Source organism: Eschrichtius robustus, chromosome 10 (assembly GCF_028021215.1).
Source record: "Eschrichtius robustus isolate mEscRob2 chromosome 10, mEscRob2.pri, whole genome shotgun sequence".
Lineage (NCBI taxonomy): Eukaryota > Metazoa > Chordata > Mammalia > Artiodactyla > Eschrichtiidae > Eschrichtius > Eschrichtius robustus.
In genome coordinates, this window is record NC_090833.1 from 8,118,134 (window position 1) to 8,137,070 (window position 18,937).

Consider the following 18,937-nt stretch of genomic DNA (forward strand, 5'->3'; position numbering starts at 1 on the left):
GAGGGCGTCCCAGATGGGGCAGGGTTGACACACGGAGAGAAGTGGTCAGGATCTATTTTGGAAGTAGAGCCACAGGATTTCCTGACGGATTGGGCGTGGAGTGTGAGTGAGAGAGGAGGTGCAGAGGACCGCAGGGTTTTGGGCCAAACAAAGCAACAAGAAGGATGAAGCTGACATCAACTGAGATGGGAATCGGATGTGGGGAGCAGGGGCGTGGTGGGGGGGGGCAGATCAGCAGTCCTGCTTTGGATACGAAAGTCAAAATGACTTCAGACATCTGAGAGGAGATGCTGAGGAGACAGTTGGGTTTCTGAGTCTGGTGTTGAAGGGGCAGGTCCAGGCTGCATCGGAGAAGGGAGGGCATTTAAAGCTGAGGACTGGGGGAAGTGGCTCACGGAAGCCCTCACAAGGAAGGGTGATATCTATTTGGCACCTGGGAAAAACAGCCACCCCCAGCCTCTGGCCTCTCCAGACCCCATCCTGACCACCTCTTAGGGGAGGGGATCAATTCCGCAGCCAAATGTCACCAGCAATGGCGCCATGATGTGCCCCTGGGTGGGTCACTTTGCACTAGGGAATGAGGGTAGGGCGGGAGGAAAGGAGGCTGAGGCCCAGCCTGGGGCCGCCAACTGTGGAGTCAGGGAGGAGGTGGGGAGCAAACACCAGGAGAGTGCAGTATCCTGAAGCTGGTTGAAGATAGCAATTCAGGAGCAGGCCCCGTGTTAAGCATGTAACCTTCAGCAGCTCCCAGAGTCCTCGAGACAACCCGATGAAACAGAGGCTATCATTACCCTGATTTACAGACAGGAAACAGGCTCAGAGAGGTGAAGGGACTTGCCCAGGGTCGCACAGCTGGAGAGTGGAGGGGTAGCCCAGCCAACAGATTCCAGCAAGTGCTATCAGCTGCAGTGCCCCCTCCTGCCTGTAGGTGGGCAGAGACTGGCAGCTGGGGAGCCAGGCAGGGCTGGGAACACTCACTTTTCTTCTCTCCTTCCAGGGCCACTGGAGAGCTGGAGGCTGGCGGGGACTATGTGAAGGTAAGAGGGGCTGGGAGGGGACACTGGAGGGCCCAGAGTCTGTTCCAGGAAGGGCAGAGTCCTTTTCTGGCCTTGTTAGGAGCCAGATCTCACCGACTGTTCCCAGGAGGAGAAGGTCTAGGAGTCAGGGCAGCGTGTGGGGTCTGCTTTCAATCCCAGCATCTTCTTTCCATGCCTTCCATCATTCTTTCCTGGCCCCAAACTCAGGACTTCCCAATGTTTGTTACTACCAGACTCCATCCAGCTGCCAGCTGGACAGGGCCCTAAGGGCGCCTCCATGAGAAGACCGGCTCTAATCCCACTTGGTCTCTGAGCGTGTGCTGGTGCCAGGAGGTGGCAGCAGGAAAGGATGACTCAGTTCCTCATCACAGATAATGGGCACAGTCACATCGATCATAAGCTTAATTTGTCCTGGGCACTGAGAATGTTGAAAATGCAGTTTTGAAATAATAACGATAACAACAATAACACGACAGAACATTTTGAGTGCCTATTGTGTGCAGAGCCCTGTGCTGGCTGCTAGCTCTGGGAGTCAGTTCTGAGCTCTTTACATGAATGAGGTCTGTGACTTCTTCCCTCATCACTGGGCAGTGAGGGCTTTCTTGTGCCCATTTACAGATGGGAAATTTGAGGCCCAGAGAAGTGCAGTGACTTGCCCACAACCACACAGCTACTGCAGGGCAGAACTGGGATTGCTGTCCAAGTTTATTTGATGCCAAGACCATGGACAGAGCCCTTGGCCTTCCACATCCCGGAGCACCCACCCTGAGCCAGGTCCCCTGCCGAGTATGGAGCACACAGCAGAGGGCAAGGAGCACCAGGCCCTGTGTTCCAAGGGCTCCTGGCCCATGTGGGGACCAGCGCAGAACCACACAATGGTTTGGGCTTGTGTTTTGTAATTTAGCAGACCCAAATTTTAGTCCCAGATCTGCCACTTATTTGCCACATGACTTTGGGTGTGTGTGTCACCTCTCTGAGCCTCAGTGTTCACCTGTATGAAATGGGGTAACAGTGGTGCTTCCAAACCAGGGTTGCTATGGGCTCAATGAGTCCATGCCCATGAAGGGGAGATCTGGGCCTGGAACAGAGCAGGCCGGGCTGGTTCCTGACCCCAGGGCATTCCATCACCCAAGATGCTGCCTGTCAAGGTCCTTGTAAGTGACTAGTAATGAGCTCTGTGGGAAGTGCTCACATTGCTGTCCCCCACCATCCCCAGAAGGCTCAGATAAGAAGCCATTGGAGCTCCAGAGGTAGGGGACGACTTTCAGCTCAGGAGCTGGGGATGGGGAGATCAAGGAAGGCTTTCTGGAGGAGGAGGCATTGAAGCCAAGCCATTGCAGTTGACCAGGAATATTCACCAACATCCTCTCTCCAAACAGAAAGCTGGAAAGGAGATAAAGATAAGCAGAGATGGGTGGTAGAGTGATCCAGGCAGAGTTAAGAGTGTGGGGGCGGTCAGAAAGCAAGCTTGAGTGAGCCCAGGAATTGCAGCCCAGGGCTGCAGCAAGTTGAGCAGGAGCTGCTCCTGGGATTTGGGCCCTGGCTCCTCATCCCGAGCCCTGACACCACAGGGGAACAGAGGCCTCAGGTAGAACCAGCACCAAAGCCAGTGGTGGACCACACAGGGGCATATTTCAGCACCCCGTAAGTCCCAGCTGCCTGGCAAGGTAATGAGAGCCCCATCACTGATGGTAGTGAGATCCCTGTGAGGATTAGCTTTGTATTTTTCCCTTAGTTTACTGGGCTGAAAAATGTAATTTAAAAATGCTATAAAAGAAATAATACCTGCTCACTGGAGCTGAGCTGAGACCTGCTATTCACTGCATTGTGCTGCATTGCCTCTGTGCTGACCTTGTGTCCAAGTCTTTGGTTGAAGAGATGGTATATGACTATTTAGTGTTCTCTTTCACACAACTTGGTTTTCAAATAAATATATTAAGATCTTCAGATGGAAAAACAAAAAACAAAAAAAAAACAAAAAAAAACCCAATCCCTTGAAGGATGAGCTCAAAAGAATGTTAGTTGTAGCGTCAAGCCTCAGAAGAGGTTGGAATCAATAGTCGGTTACCAAAAGTCCATTCCTGACCTTACATACTCAGCTTCCAGACTCCAGGGTTTCTCAGACCGTGATGTGAGTACTTTGATTCTAAGGCAAGGATTCTAAAGTTCCAAGACCGTAAAATTCCAAGCTCCATGATCAGAGCTTCAGATGTATTTACAGAAAATAATCAAATATCTGAGACCCAGAGAGGTGGACTCACCTGCCTAAGGTCACACAGCCTGTCAAAAGGATTTGAACTCCAGGCCTGACTGATGCAGAGTCAGTGATGACCCCCTTTGTGCTGAAGAGCCTATGATTCTAGGACCAAAAGTCCAGATTCTAAGACACTAAGCTTGAAAACAATAGCAGGCATTTATTGAGCACTTATTTTATGTCTGGCAACTTAACATGCATCAGCTCAGCCAATGCTAACAAGAGTTCTGTGAGGTCAGCACAGGTATGTTTTCCAGATGAGTAAATCTGGGCTCCAGGAGAAGGGACTGGTTGGGTGGAGGTGGGGCACCGCTAGTTGAACCCAGGTTGATTCCCAAACCATTGAGCCTTACTGAGTCTCTGCCCTCCCCACCCCCCCCCAAGTCTGTCAGTGGAATATCCCGCAATTCCCAGCAGGGTCCCTGATTCCAAATCAGAGATGAGAAATCCTGGGCTCTGGGAGATTTCCTGAGGCCACAAAGGACTTGGTCAAACATATAGAGGGATTTTTCCAGTTTTAGATATGATTTAATTCAAAGTCTCTGCCCGCTCCGGGTCAGTGAGGGGTGAGACGAGTCGGGGCGGCAGGACCCCCCCCCTCCCTTGCCGGCCCAGGGGTCCCCACCCCGTCCTTCTGCCCCCCGTGAAGCCCCCCTTGGCAGGTCCCCCGTTCAGCATCCCCGGACTACAGGCTGCCGGGGCGCGCGGGGCTGGAGCTCTGGGGGCTAGGGGCGGGGAGCCGGGGGCGGGCGGAGGGAGGAACAATGGCCCCCTCCCCTCCCGGGGCCGGCTGGAGGGTGGGGTCTCCCCGCCCCGCCTCCCCGCTCCTCCCCCGACAAGGCGATGAGGTAATCGCGCCGCCGAGAGGCAAGCGCAGCCGGTGCCCAGCCCGGTCGGTCCCGCGCCCCTGCCCCGCCGGCAGCCGTTCCCCGCACCGTCCCGGCCCTGGCCGCCCGGCCCCACCATGACCGAGCGGTGCAGCCTGTGGAGCGCCCTGTCGGCCGCCGCCTGCTGCTTCTACCGCGGCTCCTTCGTGCAGGTGCAGGTGAGGGGGCGGCTCGGCCCCCGCCAGGCGCTCCGGGCTGGGACCCCTGGCCGCTCGCCCCCGGAGCCGGGGAGCCGCAGCCCGTGACGCCGCGCAGGGTCCGGCCAGGCAGGGGCTGCGGGCTGCAGGCTGAGGGCTGCGGGAGGGGGCGGGGTCGCCCCAACCTCACCTCTGGGCGCCCAGACGCTCCGCAGGGTGAGGGTCCAGCTGCCACTCCCGAAACTCGGGGCTGCGGAGGCTGCCGTTCCGGTCCTGCCTCCTCTGCAGGATGGAGCTGAGCTGGGGCGTTGGGTACCTGGAGATGGGGTCGCCGGCGTCCTGCCGGTCCTCCAGCGAGCACTCCGGCCCCTGCGGCTGACCCGGGCAGCCTGACTCCCCATTGTACCGGGGGCGCTGGGCTGGGGTCCAAAGGCTGAGTGAGGGGTGGGAAGCCGAGGGGATGCTGCGGGTGCCGAGGCTGGGGCCAGAGCGCCTGCAACCCTCCTGCCCTCTAGGTGGGCTCGGGCGTGCTCCGGGCGCGGGTCTCCTAGCCCAGCTGGCCGGTCAGTGCGGGACGGCGCCGTGGCGGTGAAAGGGTTAAACGGAAGGGGGTGGAGGGGAGGACCCGGACCCCGCCTCTCTGCGGAGCATCTTCTGGGGATGGCTTTGCTTAGGGTTGCGAGACTGAAGGGAGCTAGAGGGGGCTTGCTGGGCACCGGCTGGTGAGAAGGGGTTAAGACCCTGACCCGGGGTCTCCGCGCTTTTGCCTCCCGAGCCCCCTGGGGGACGCGGGGCGCATCACCTCTGCGCTCCCCCAGGCTCACACACGCTCCGAGCCCGCCTGAATGACTGCCCCGCCGGCGGCTGAGCGCAGCATCCCCGCACCCGCCAATCAGGCGCTCGCAGGCCGGGAGGCGGTGAGATCATCTCTGGCCAATAGCAGTGCACCGGGAGCAGGGACGCTGCATTCGCGCCCCAGCACCCACCCTCCTTGGGAGCTAGGGACCCCCGGGTCGAAGGTGAGGAAGCACAGGGACCCTAGGGTTCCCTAACCTCGGGTGTGTGGGAGGACCAAGTTTGTCCCTCCAGATTCTCCCTGACCACTGATTATGGTTGGAAAAGTGGAGCCCAATCTCCCACCCCCCATTTACAGATGAAGCTACCCAGGCCCAGAAAGGGAAAGTGATTGGCTCAAGGTCACGCAGTGGCAGGCAGAGTCTTGAGGCCAGGTTCCTTACCACACAGCCCCCTCCCCTTCTTTGCCCCCTGTCCCTCTTGCTCCAGCTGTGGAACTGGGGCAACTTCTCAATTGCATGCTCTTTGTCAAGGAGAAGGAGTCTCCCCTGTGACTTCCACTCTTCCCTCTCCAGGGTGTGGTGTGGTATAGGAGAGGGGCCAGGACCCTGAAGAATAGGGAACCCCATGGAAGAGTGTAGGTATCTGAGTTAGCTAATCTCAGTTCACCCCGGACCTCCCTGCCTTTCTGGGGTATTGGTTTCTACCCTGGGCGGGGGATGTACAGAATTCCCAGCCTCAGGCCCTGCCTTTCCCTGAGCTCTCATCTCCATCACCCACTCCCACCGTCTGTCCCCAGAGCCCTACAGGTACCTCAAAGCCCAAATTTTTATGGGCCCATCCGCAAGCTGCTCCTGCCCCAGCCTTGCCCACCTTGCAGAGTGTCTCACTGTCCTCACAGGCTCTCTACCTGGAATCCTCTCTGACCCCTCCGCCCTCTTCCCCACACCTGATCAATGGTTGTGTAAACACCCTGCCCCCAATTCCCATCCCCACGCCCCACCCTTCCCTGCCATTGCCTGGAAAACACTAGGCCATCTCCACGCAGTGGATGGAACCTGCCCCAACACTTTAAAAACCTTCTGCAGCTCTGCTGTGGCCTCTGGGTAAACCCCAGCTCCCCAAGGCAGCCTCACAGCCCTGCCGTGCCTGCCCTTGTCACCCCCAGCCCTTTCGAAGCTTCTCCTCCCGCCCCCAGGGCCTTGGCTCTGCCTACAGGGCCCTGACTCTGCCACTGTCTTCCCAGAGCTCTTTCCTGCCCACCTGCCTGTCCCCACCCTGACGCTTTTGCTTGGCTCAATCAGGTCTCAGTGGAGACGTCACCTCTTCAGGGACTCCCTGACCAGATGAGGAGGGACATGCTCATCTGCTCCTGGAGCTCCCTGTGCGTCTCTGAACATCCAGAGACCCTGGGGTTGCTTGTCAGTATCTGTGTGGCTCCCCCAGGACAGAGGCCACCTGTCCTGATGACCTTGAGCTCAGCGCCTGGCACAGGACCTGTCCCAGAGTAGGGGTTCAGTGTTGAAAAAATGGAGTCAGAGACTCTAGATATCTCTGAAGCTGGGAACCAGGATGTCTTGGCAGCAGTGTAGACTGAGGTAAATCAAGGCAGTGGGAGCAGAGGGGTGGAGAATGGAGCAGCAGGGTTAGGCTCTGAGAACTGTGAAAGGTCAGAGGAGGCAGGGAGCAGACTGGAGGACGCTGGACCCTGGTGAGGAGCGGGTCCTGGGGAGAGATTGCCCTTTAGTGCCCCTCTTCATCTGTCCCGCTGCCTGGCCAGGTCTGGGCCATATCTATCTGTCCTGGACCAGCCATCATTGCGGCCTGGAACTGGGGAAAGGGAGAGGAAGCAATGTCACATGTTCTGGCAGTGACAAGGACATCTGTGGGCTAGTTGCAGTGCTCTGGAGTATTGTCTCCTTTCATCCTTGCAATCCTGTGAAGCAGGTTCTGCAATTGTTCCCATTTTACAGAGGAAGAAACTGAGGCCCGGGGAACTCACACAAGACAGCCAGGATTGGGCTGGGCTTCATGGTGGGGGCACACCTGGCAGCAGGGGCTCCCCTTCCCCTGTTCTTAGGCCTCCAACCCCAGGCCACAGTAACCAGGAAACCAGGAATCTCCCCCTTGGGCAGGTGGAAGGGGGGATCCTGAGCATTATCTCCAGTGAGTGACCTCAGGCTTCCCTGCTGGGCTGCAGTTTCCCCATCTAGCAAGGATTGCTTGAGACAGCAAGGAAGAAAGGGCTTTGGGAACTGTAGAGGACATCACAGGTGTCTTTAGGCAGTGGGGTGCTCTGCTACCCTGTTTGTAGCTGCCTCCTCGACGCCTGTATAAGTCACTGTCCCAGAATGTATCCTCGTACATTCAGCCCTGTTTTTGTCCATGCTTTTGCCTGGGTACCTGCTGTGTTATATACTTGTAGAAATCCTCCCTCCCTCCACTTCAAGATCAGTTTGGTGTCTTTGGTGCAGAATGAGTGTTTGTGATTGCCATCTCCTCCAGGAAGTCTTCCTGGACCACTCCACTTGGCCTAGACTTCATCTCCTCCCTTTGAAAAGCTACTCAGCTCTTTGCCGCTGTCCAGTGTTGTGGTGCTGACCTCAAATGCTCATGTCGCTTTTTAAAAAAAAAATTTTTTTTAATATTTATTTATTTATTTGGCTGTGTCAGACCTTAGCTGCAGCGCACAGGATTCTCTCTAGTTGTGGCATGCAGTCTCAGTAGTTGCAGTGCACAGGCTCTCTTGTTGTGGCACGCAAGCTCTAAAGCGCGCTCTTAGTTGCCCCGCGGCTTAGTTGCCCCGCGGCATGTGGGATCTTAGTTCCCTGACCAGGGATCGAACCTGTATCCTCTGCATTGGAAGGCGGATTCTTAACCACTTGACCACCAGGGAAGTCCCTCAAATGCTGATGTCCCTTTTGCCTCCCCTCTTAGACTAGGAGCTTCCTTGAGGACAGGTTTATTTATTGACTTATCTACCCTGGCACATAGTTCAGAGCCTAGAACACGGTAGGCACTTTTTGGTGGATTTAATTGAGATTCCGTTACTCCTGCTGGGATAGGGACTCATGCGTGAGGATCTGTGCCTAAGTGTTCCCAGGGTCCCAGGATGAAATGAGTTCCCCTGGGGTGGGGGAGGTTGGGAGGGAAGGGGGAAGGAGCTTCAGTTTGGATGCCAACTTTTGCTGTCTCCTGCCCAGTTCTCCAAGGAGAAGTACATCCTGGACTCATCGCCTGAGAAATTGCACAAGGAGTTGGAGGAAGAGCTCAAACTCAGCAGCACAGATCTCCGCAGCCACGCCTGGTACCATGGCCGCATCCCCCGTGAGGTGAGCGGGCCCTGAGCTGGGACCTCAACTCTAGACCCACCACCGCCTTGGCCAGCCCCAGCCCAGAGAAGCTCTGACTATTGTTTGGTGGGTTCAATCAGAGTAGCCTGGGATGAGGTCTAGTTCTGCCATTTACTGACTGTGTGACCTTGAACAAGTCACTTCACCTCTCTGAGCCCCAGTTTCCTTATCTATAAGATGGAGGATAATAATAGTGCCTACCTTAAAGGTTGGTTGTGAGAATTAAATGAACTAATGCATGTGAAGTTCTTAACACGATGTCTGACATGCAGTGAACTCAATGAACATTGTCCTTTATGGTGGTGGTTGTTATTATTACTACGATTATTTTTGCTGTTATTGTTATAGGTCTATACATCAGCCTCTTGTGTGTTTGGTCAGTGCGTATCAGTCCTTAGGCTACTCAATTCTGACAAAGTTGAATTTCTGGGCTGAGGCTAATAGTCACCTGTTCCCTTTTACATTCGTGCTGTAAATCTTTGTCAAGCATCAGCTCTGTCAGGTCCTGTGCTGGGCACCAAGGATGCAGAGATAAAATAGGTGGTGGCTTCTCTTGAGGGCTGGTATCCCAGGGTGGGGGTTGACAGGCAGGCAGACCGTCAGAGCCCAGTGGAAGAAGTGCAAGAATGGAGTACCCAGCAGGGAGTGTGGGCTGCCCCGAGGAAGGGGTGCTGAGGAGAGAGGCCATTGTGAGATGGATAGGAGTTCACCAGGTGGGCAGGATGGGAAGAATGTTCCAGGCAGAGAAAGTAGCTTGAGGTACAAAGGCCCAGAGATGTGCCAGAGCACTGGGTGTTTGGAGGAACGAGGATTGAGACTCCACTCTGCCCAACGTGAGACCTGAGAAGGAGTAGGTCTGAGACCTGAATTTCAGATCATGGCAACCCCCATCCCAGGGTGTTATGTCCTCCCATGCCTGAGCTTCTGTCCCCCGGACCCAGGGCCTCTGGCTGAGTTGCACCCTCTGAATCTGGGTCAGAGGATGCAACTCCCAAGCTTCAGATATCTCTGTTCACTGTGTCCCCCAGATCCGGGGTCTGGCCCTCTCTGCCCCTGCCCTGCTCCAGCCTGACCCTTGCCTCTCGCAGGTCTCCGAGACCCTGGTGCAGCGCAATGGTGACTTCCTCATCCGGGACTCGCTCACCAGCCTGGGCGACTATGTGCTCACCTGCCGCTGGCGCAACCAGGCCTTGCACTTCAAGATCAACAAGGTGGTGGTGAAGGCGGGTGAGAGCTACACCCACATCCAGTACCTGTTCGAGCAGGAGAGCTTCGACCACGTGCCGGCCCTTGTGCGGTATCACGTGGGCAGCCGCAAGGCTGTGTCAGAGCAGAGTGGCGCCATCATCTACTGCCCCGTCAACCGCACCTTCCCGCTGCGCTACCTGGAGGCCTGCTACGGCCTGGGCCAGGGCAGTGGCAAGGCTACCAGCCCCGCCAGCCCCTCAGGCCCCAAGGGCAGCCACATGAAGCGACGCAGCGTCACCATGACCGACGGGCTCACCGCCGACAAGGTCACCCGCAGTGATGGCTGCCCCACCAGGTGAGTGAGAACCTATGCTAGACCTCAGGCTCCCCATCTGTCAAATGGGGGTGTTGGTAATGAGAGTGCTGGTGAGAAAGGGGAGGCCCAGTCACACGGGTCTGAGGTGCTATGACTGCTCTGGAGCCTTGGTGTGCGGGGAAGAACAGGAGGAAGCTCAGGCTGTGCTGAGTGGAGGTCTGGAGCGCAGGTTGCCATCCCAGCTCTGCTACAACTAGCTGTGCACCCTTGGCCCTGGCATTTCTCCTCTCTTGCCTCCACGTTCCTACCTATAAAAGGCCCTCACTCAGAAAGCCCTCTCTGGCCTAGGGGGAGCCCTGGGTGCTGTCCTGTCCCAGGCAGGGGCCTGGTCCTTGTTGCTAGCCCAACCCACCCCACCAAACTAGGCCAAGGTGGGCATCAGAGCAGAGGGCTTTGCAAGATGCAAGCCATTGCACAGGGAATGGAATGTTCTCAGCGACATTTTTGATGACACCCAGTTGTCTGGGGCTAGGTGACACCAGGCCCTGATCCCAGGAAAAGCCACAGCAGCCAATCATTCCTGAGGCCCTACTGTGTACCTGGCCCTCTCCTGGTGCTCTTGTGCCCAACTTCAGTGACTCCCACGTCCCCCTGGGAGGTGGCTTCTGTCCATGCCCCCACTTTGTAGATGAGGAAATAGGCTTGGAAAGGGGCAGCCGCTTGCTAGAGAGTGGTAGGACCCAGATTCTAACCCAGGTCCTCAACTCCGAAGTCTGTGCCCCTAATTTCTTTGGCCTCCCTGGCTGTTTGCAGCAAGACCTGCCATCCTGTGCCACCAGCACTTGGATAGGTCCCATCTCCCTGGGCCTGGGCTGGGTGCTGTCAGCCAAGGAATTGCTGGTTGGATACCCTGTGGGGAGTAGCCACTTGGCCTGTGGTTTGGAACCAGTGATCAAAACGGTGCTAGGATCCACAGGCCATGTGTGCCCAAGGCATCCTGGGTATAGTATGGGAGCAGTGAGGAGGGACCAGGCTGGTGGGCCTGGCTCCCTTGGCCAGCCCACCTTTCCTGCTAGCCCCTCTCCCGAGACTGTTCTGCAAGTTGGGGGCAAGGTTCCCAGGGAAGAGAACAGTTGTGCAGGTTGTGGACTGCACAAGCCTTTCCTCCTCTGGGCTTTAGTTTTTGTACCTGTCAGTTGGGAGGTTGGACTTGATAATCTCCAAGCCTTTTCTGCCTTTGAAGTTGAGCAGATCTTGGATGGAGGCAGAGGTGGTGGTCCTAATGCTAGCTGAGGACCCTGACCTCTGGCCTCTCTGCTCATGAAGGTGTCTGCTCCACAGCACATCACTGCCCCACCCCCGGGAACCCATCCGCAACTGTGCACTCAGCATGGACCAGATCCCAGACCTGCACTCTCCCGTGTCCCCCATCTCCGAGAGCCCCAGCTCCCCCGCCTATAGTACCGGTATGTCCAGCGGAGGGGGTAGGGGCAGGTGGGGGGATCTGGTGGGAGTAGCCTTGTGTGCGCACGTGTGCGCTATCTTTGACGACTTCTGTTATAGTATGTGATCATGTGTGTTTCTACCTCTTTTCTGAGAGCAATGCCCTGCAAGAGTTGACACTAAAAACTTGCCAGCAGAACTATCGATGTTGACATGCAAAACATATCCATGGCTTGTTCGTTCTGCAACGACTCATTGAGTCCCTGTTGGGTACCAGGCACTCTGCATGTGGTTTCCAGTGCATTCTCCTGAATGTTACTGAATCCGGCTCCAATGCTGTGAAGTGCGTGTGGTCAGCAACACTCAGCCCCCATTGGTCAAGTGCCTCCGTGTGTGGTGCTCTGCCAGGCCCTGCATCGGCTGGGACTTAATGCGTCCCGGATTCCAAATGGTGGGCTCAAACCGGACTCGTCATGCTTGCTTTAGTCTTTTAAATAGACTTTTTCAGAAAAGTTCTAGATTCACAGCAAAATTGAGCAGGAAGCACAGAGTGCTGTGCTTTTTTTAAATACAAAGAAAACTTCTACTGTAGAAACATGCCGCTAGTTCCTTTCTGGAAGAAAACAAGTGTTTTCAACAGGCCATACTGCATATTGTCCACCTGGCAGGAAAAGCTCGCAGGCAGAGGTGCATCCCGGGAGGAACCTTTGCTGGGAGACACTGTTGCCATGTTGCTGTCTATATGGGTAGTCGCAAATTCTTCTCTAAACACGGGCCTGCCAGCTTGTCATAACTGCCAACTTGCCTTCAAAACAATACCCTTGGGTGTAAATGTTAAAATGCCTTGCCACAAATTATTTATCGGACAATTTCTAAGCAACGCGGCTCAGGGAAGTACCCAGGAGTGAGGACTTAACACCTGGTTTTAAATCCCAGCTCTATGCCTTGCTGGCTGGGTGACCTCAGGCAGGTCAGCTGGCCTCTCTGAGCCTCAGTTTTCTCATCTGGAGAATGGGGATCATAAAAGTACTGACGCACAGGATGTTGAGAGGGTTAAACGGACTAATGTGCAGAGAGCTCAATAAACATCACCTCTAATTTTGGATGATGGTTACTGTTTTGACCGGTGTAACTCCAGCATGTCACCAGTTCCCAGGACACATGTACTCAATAAATCATTATTACTAATTCATTGAGAAATAATTCCACACGATGAACTCCAGCAAGTGCTTAGCTTCTCTGAATCACGGAAAGCTCCTTCAAGTAGCTCAGTCGTTCCCCAAGGCTACAGCAGCCTTAGGGTAGGAAAGTGAGACTCCTGGGGTCCAGGTAATTTCAGAGTACCACTGAGAGCTGGACAGTGTGCCAGAGTCTGCTGGGCTGGGCCTGGGTCCAGGGAGGTGGGGCTATCACCCATGTAGGGTGGATGGAGCTTGTCCTTTGGGAAGGGGGTGGGGGAACCTCACTGCGTGGGGAGTCATGGAAACTAGTCCTCTCTCTTTATCTCCCTGCAGTGACCCGTGTCCACGCCGCCCCTGCAGCCCCCTCAGCCACAGTGCTGCCTGCCTCCCCTGTCACCCGCCGCTCCAGTGAACCCCAGCTGTGTCCTGGAAGTGCCGGGGAGTCGGACAAGGGCCCTTACTCCAGCCCCTCCCACACCCGCTGCGAGGCCTCCCCATCACCGTCGCTCAGCAGCTACAGCGACCCGGACTCTGGCCATTACTGCCAGCTCCAGCCTCCTGTCCGTGGCAGCCGAGAGTGGGCAGCAGCTGAGGCCTCCAGCCGCCAGGCCAGGAGCTATGGGGAGAGGCTTAAGGAACTGTCAGAAAATGGGGCCCCCGAAGGAGACTGGGGTAGGACCTTCACAGTCCCCATCGTGGAAGCCACCTCTTCCTTCAACCCGGCTACCTTCCAGTCACCACTGATCCCCAAAGATAACCGGCCACTGGAGATGGGCCTCCTGCGTAAGGTCAAGGAGCTGCTGGCAGAGGTCGATGCCCGGACGCTGGCCCAGCATGTCACCAAGGTTGACTGCCTGGTAGGTGCTGGGTGCACACTGGGGCAGGAGTAGCACCTCCATCCTCTGGCTTGGGGACAGGGGTCAGGGTGGTGAGGAGCTGGCCCCAAATTCCCAAGTGTAGCGAATGGGCCTGGATTCTGACTTCATGGCCGTCCTTCACTTGCTGTGTGACTCTGACTAATCACTTTACTTGGGCCCCAATTTTCTCCTTTAAAAAAAGCAAAACCCGAGATATTCTTGCTTCCTCCAGATGTCAGTTTGGCACTGGAACCGAGGAGTCCTGAAAGCCAGTGGTGTCTGGCTCCCTGGGACACTTTTTGAGCCTGGTGAAAGTCAGTCTGGCTGGTCCAGGGAATACAAAAGGCCCGACTTCCCATCCCCACCCCCCCTAGTGGACAAAACTCATTGCCTAGGTCCATAAATTGTTAATGCCTGGGCCTTTGCTTTGAATGAATCTTGACCATCTAAGGACCCTGACTTGCTCTCCGTCTCAGTTTCCCTCTCTGAAGTTTGTGGCGGGAGGGCACTAACTGCTTGTTTGCACTGGTCTCTGAGCTCAAGAAGCAAGAAAAGAAACAGTGCTGAGATGTAGCTCTGTGAAGAGGGCTAGGTGTGAAGTGAGCAGCCCTGGGTTCTAGGCCCACTGTGTGACCTTGGACAAGCCCTTTCCCCACCGGACCTCAGGTTTGCCTTCTGGAATAAGGGTGTCCTGGGCACCTCTGGCCCATGTCAGACACCTCTGGGCATTTTCCCATTTATCCCGCGTTTCACAGATGGGGAGAATGAGGCTCATTTTGCTCCATGTCGGAGGGTTAGCAGTAGAGCTGGAATTCAAAGCCAGCCTCCCAGCCAGGCTGCCCTCCAAGATAAAGCTCTCTGCCTCCCAGATGGCTTGAGCTAGCCTTGACAGAAAATTAATCAGCCCTCTGGGCGCCCTTGTAGGTTGCTAGGATACTGGGCGTTACCAAGGAGATGCAGACCCTAATGGGAGTCCGCTGGGGCATGGAGCTGCTCACTCTCCCCCATGGCCGGCAGCTACGACTAGACCTGCTGGAAAGGTAAGGCGAGTACACAAGGGGACTCGCGGGGAACCCCCTGGGCTACCGCGCGGCCCTTCGCTGTGGCCGGCTGGCCAATCACAGTCTCTCACCCCAGCTCCCAGGGGTTCTGGCCACGCCCCCTATCCCATTGACCAATCGCTCCTTCTCCATATCCAGCTCCAAGTAATCTTGGTTTCCCAAAGACCGAGTCCTTTATCTCCGAATTCACATTTTGCATCCTCTTGACCGATCACAATCCGTGAGCCTTGGCCCTCTCATCAGCTCTGGCTTCTCTCCTTTTCTTTCTTAGAACAGCTCTACCAGATGATTTGCGATGATTTCCGCTGATCGGTCACAAGCCTCTCAGCCTGGCGCTCTGGGGCCTCTGGCCCCGCCCCCTGACTTATACTAACCAATCAGAAGCCCTTAACTTTGCTTTTCCTCACTCTGGCCGCGCCCCCTAATCCCATTGACCCTTTACAATCTCTCGCTTTTGGCTCTGCCCTCCGCCCCTCGGCTCTCAACCACAAGGACCCCCAACCTTAGGTCCCTGGCCCCGCCCCTCTGACCTGGCTGCTCCGACAGGTTCCACACCATGTCCATCATGCTGGCCGTGGACATCCTGGGCTGCACGGGCTCCGCTGAGGAGCGGGCAGCTCTTCTGCACAAGACCATCCAGCTGGCGGCCGAGCTTCGGGGGACCATGGGCAACATGTTCAGCTTCGCTGCAGTCATGGGCGCCCTGGATATGGCCCAGGTACTGAGGGGCCCACGTAGAGCTGGGCATAAACTAGTCTCTGTCCGGAGGAGCCCTGGGATGTGTTCCTTTGGGATAGCTGTATATTGAATCAGGAAGAACTTTGTGACCTTCTAGGCAGCATTGGTGACAGGGTAACTGGGAGACCTGAGTCCTTTAAGTGCTGACCTGCTCCCAGACAAAGTCTTCCCTTTTCCCTGCTCTCAGTTTCCCTACCTGTAAAATGAATGAGGAGCATTATATGAGTGTAAAGAATAAATATAAAATGGCACTCATTTAGCAATCACTGACTATATGCTAGGTGGTACATCGAGTACTTTAGAAGCACCGATTCCTAAAAAAAAAAATCTCATGGAGGGAGTGCCTTTATTGTTCTCATTTCACTTATGGAGAAACTGAGGCAGAGCAGTACTTGCCTAAAGTCACATTCAGAGGCTGAAAAAGTTGGGATTCAAACTAGGTCTGTCTAATTTCGCAGCCCGGACCTCATCCACACTACGCTTCCTCTCCTTTGCCTCGTCAACAGTGACAGCAGGGTCCCAGAGCAGTGGCTCAACTCCCAGCTCTGCCACTTATTTTTGGAATGACCTTGGGCAAGTCATTCCCCTCTCTGAGCCTTAGTTCCCTCATCTGTAAAATGGGTTGTTGGGAGGGCTTCATGGGAGACGTGTGAAAAGCAGTCAGCACTGTCCCAGATTCATGAATGGTGACTATACTAATAATTATTATCCCACATCTGGGTGTCCGCTTGGCAGAGTGGCCTGTGGCCCCAGCAGGCCCCTTCCCTGGCCGGTCACTCACAGTCTGGTCTCCCCAGATTGCCCGGCTGGAGCAGACATGGGTGACTCTGCGGCAGCGACACACGGAGGGAGCCATCCTCTACGAGAAGAAGCTCAAGCCATTTCTCAAGAGCCTCAATGAAGGCAAAGGTACCTCTCCCACCTTGCTATGTGACCTTGGACAGGTTCCAGCCCTCTCTGGGCCAGCAAAGACTCTCCCAGTGGGGAGGATGATGAGGGCTTGACTGAGCTTTGTGCAGGCTGTTCCCGCACTCACTTTCTGCATCTGGCAACCGTGTATGCCACGTCCAGGTCCAGCCTCAGCCCCTGAGCTTGGCCAAGGCTGCACTGGGTTCAGCTGGAGGAATCCGAAGGGTTTGTCTCAGGAGTCAGAATCTCTGGGGGCTCTCTCTGGGACCTCAGGCAGGCCCCTTCCTATAAAACATCCGCGGTGGATGGCTGGGCCCTCGGGGACCTCTAAGCGCCGTGTGTCCCTCCCTGCAGAAGGCCCGCCGCTGAGCAACACCACATTTCCTCACGTGCTGCCGCTCATCACTCTGCTGGAGTGTGACTCCGCCCCGGCCGAGGGCCCCGAGCCCTGGGGCAGCACAGAGCACGGCGTGGAGGTGGTGCTGGCCCACCTGGAGGCCGCCCGCACTGTGGCACACCACGGCGGCCTGTATCACACCAATGCCGAGGTCAAGCTGCAGGGTGAGTCATGGGTCGCAACTGGGGGCGATCCCGCCACTGATCCTGCCAGCCTGGGCCTCCCTCCACATGACTTGCTCTCCCCTCTCCTCCAAACACCCCTTCGCATTTCTCCATCCCTCTTTCCTGCATGTTTTCCTGACTTCTTTTTCTCACCCCTTTTCTTCACTTATTCAGCAGTTTGACAAGCAGTTGTTAGTGGCAGGCACCAGGTTGGGTGCGGGGGACAAAGAGATGATTCAAAGAGCACCATAGCTGTGTATCTTAGCTTCTCTGAGCCTCAGCTTTCTCATCTGTGAAGTGGGCATCCTAACAGGCCTACTTTACAAGGTTGTTTACAAAGCACTCGGCCTGGGGCCCTGGGGCTGAGGCAGACCTGCCCTGCCTTCAAGGAGCTCACAGTCTAGTCAAAAAGTAGAACTCCTGGGCTTCCCTGGTGGCGCAGTAGTTAAGAATCTGCCTGCCAATGCAGGGGACACGGGTTCGAGCCCGACTAGGCCCGTGAGCCACAATTACTGAGCCTGTGCGTCTGGAGCCTGTGCTCCGCAACAAGAGAGGCTGTGATAGTGAGAGGCCCGTGCACTGCGATGAAGAGTGGCCCCCACTTGCCACAACTAGAGAAAGCCCTCACACAGAAACGAAGACCCAACACAGCCATAAATAAATAAATAAATAAATAAATAAATAAATAAAATAAATAAATAAATAAAAATTAAAAAAAAAAAAAAGAATCCACCTGCCAATGCAGGGAACACGGGTTCGAGCCCTGGTCCAGGAAGATCCCACGTGCCGCGGAGCAGCTAAGCTCGCGAGCCACAACTACTGAAACCCGCACACCTAGAGCCCGTGCTCCACAACAAGAGAAGCCACCGCAATGAGAAGCCCGCACACCGCAACGCAGGGTAGCCCCCGCTCACCGTAGCTAGAGAAAGCCCGCGCACAGCAACAAAGACCCAACACAGCCAAAAATAAATAAAATAAAATTAATTAATTAAAAAAAAAGTAGAACTCCTCCTTGTGGAAGGAGCAGAGAGATAATGTCTTCAGATAATCCACCTTTTACTTCTCTAGGCAGTATTTAAGTCACAAAAGTTCTCTGTAGACCAATTGGAAATAACAGCTGAGCAAAACCAAGATAAAACAAATCACCAACAGTTACCTGGAGGTAAATGCTGTGAGCATCTGGCATATGTCTTTCCTGCCTTTCTTCTTCAGAGAGGACAAAAAAGAAACTATTTTTTTACATTTACTTATAAAATGTATATACATTTCTTAGGAAGAATTTTGGAATTTACAGAAAAATACAAAAGAGAAAAGAAAAATCTCCCCCCCCAAATTAATTTTAATATTTTATCTTCTAGTCATTTTAAAATTATATGTTGCAAATAGTAGGACAAAGACTGGGTGCTAAACTGCTTGGTCATGTTCATCAGCGAACCTTGTGGGATCCCTGGTGGAGGTGGGGGGAGGTCCCTTGCTATGAGGCCCTGAGGCATGTGGTGGCTCCGAGCGGGAGTCCCAGCCTCCGCAGCTGGATGGTGGTGCCCTGACCCCTGTGCCCCACCCTGCAGGGTTCCAGGCCCAGCCAGAGCTCCTCGAGGTGTTCAGCACCGAGTTCCAGATGCGCCTCCTCTGGGGCAGCCAGGGCGCCAGCAGCAGCCAGGCCCGGCGCTATGAGAAGTTCGACAAGGTCCTCACTGCCCTGTCCCACAAACTGGAGCCTGCCATCCGCTCCAGCGAGCTGTGACCCCCATAGACCCTTCCCCTCTGCAGCTGCGGGCAGCAACAGGGACAGAAGGGCACAGACCTTTCCCCAGAGCACCCCAGGGACACTGTGATCAGCCCGAGAACGTTCTGGGTTCAACTCCAGGATCTCCCTTGCACCTCCAGGGTCCTACGTGGACTCTGGGCTCCATCCCACCTGCTACTCACTCACCAAGTTTTCCTTCAGGAAGAACTGGAACCCCTGTTTCTCCCTCCAGCTTCTGCCTCTCCCCTTCCTGCTGAGGTGCCCTGTATTTGAGCCACGGGAGGCTTCTCACACCTCCTCACTCTTCTCCAGGTACCTGCCCCCGCCCCCTCACTGACACCAAGGCCTCCCTCTGGCTGTAAATACATCTGTCTGTTCTGTAAATAGATGTACAGAAGCCGTGTTCTTTCTTTCATATAATAAACTTTTATGACTCTTTCTTCTGTCTCTCAGGGGGCTTTGGGGTAGAAGGA

The 18,937-nt window shown here is 55.3% G+C and overlaps 1 protein-coding gene across 3 annotated transcripts in view; it reads left to right on the top strand.

Annotated features, from left to right (window-relative positions):
• The window catches only part of SH2D3C (SH2 domain containing 3C), a 30,580-nt gene extending 11,743 nt beyond the window's left edge, over window positions 1-18,837 (top strand). The window contains exons 3-12 of one of the 3 annotated variants that reach the window (XM_068552356.1): window positions 998-1,037; window positions 8,314-8,442; window positions 9,552-10,006; window positions 11,309-11,433; window positions 12,925-13,448; window positions 14,373-14,488; window positions 15,056-15,227; window positions 16,045-16,156; window positions 16,511-16,717; window positions 18,286-18,837. In XM_068552356.1, the coding sequence (XP_068408457.1) occupies window positions 998-1,037; window positions 8,314-8,442; window positions 9,552-10,006; window positions 11,309-11,433; window positions 12,925-13,448; window positions 14,373-14,488; window positions 15,056-15,227; window positions 16,045-16,156; window positions 16,511-16,717; window positions 18,286-18,461 (2,056 nt within the window). In that variant the 3' untranslated portion in view covers window positions 18,462-18,837. Of the gene's footprint in view, window positions 1-997; window positions 1,038-4,255; window positions 4,337-8,313; window positions 8,443-9,551; window positions 10,007-11,308; window positions 11,434-12,924; window positions 13,449-14,372; window positions 14,489-15,055; window positions 15,228-16,044; window positions 16,157-16,510; window positions 16,718-18,285 lie in introns of those variants that run through there. The other 2 variants (XM_068552357.1, XM_068552358.1) reach the window with 2 other exon arrangements.
• The last annotated feature ends 100 nt before the right edge of the window (window positions 18,838-18,937 follow it).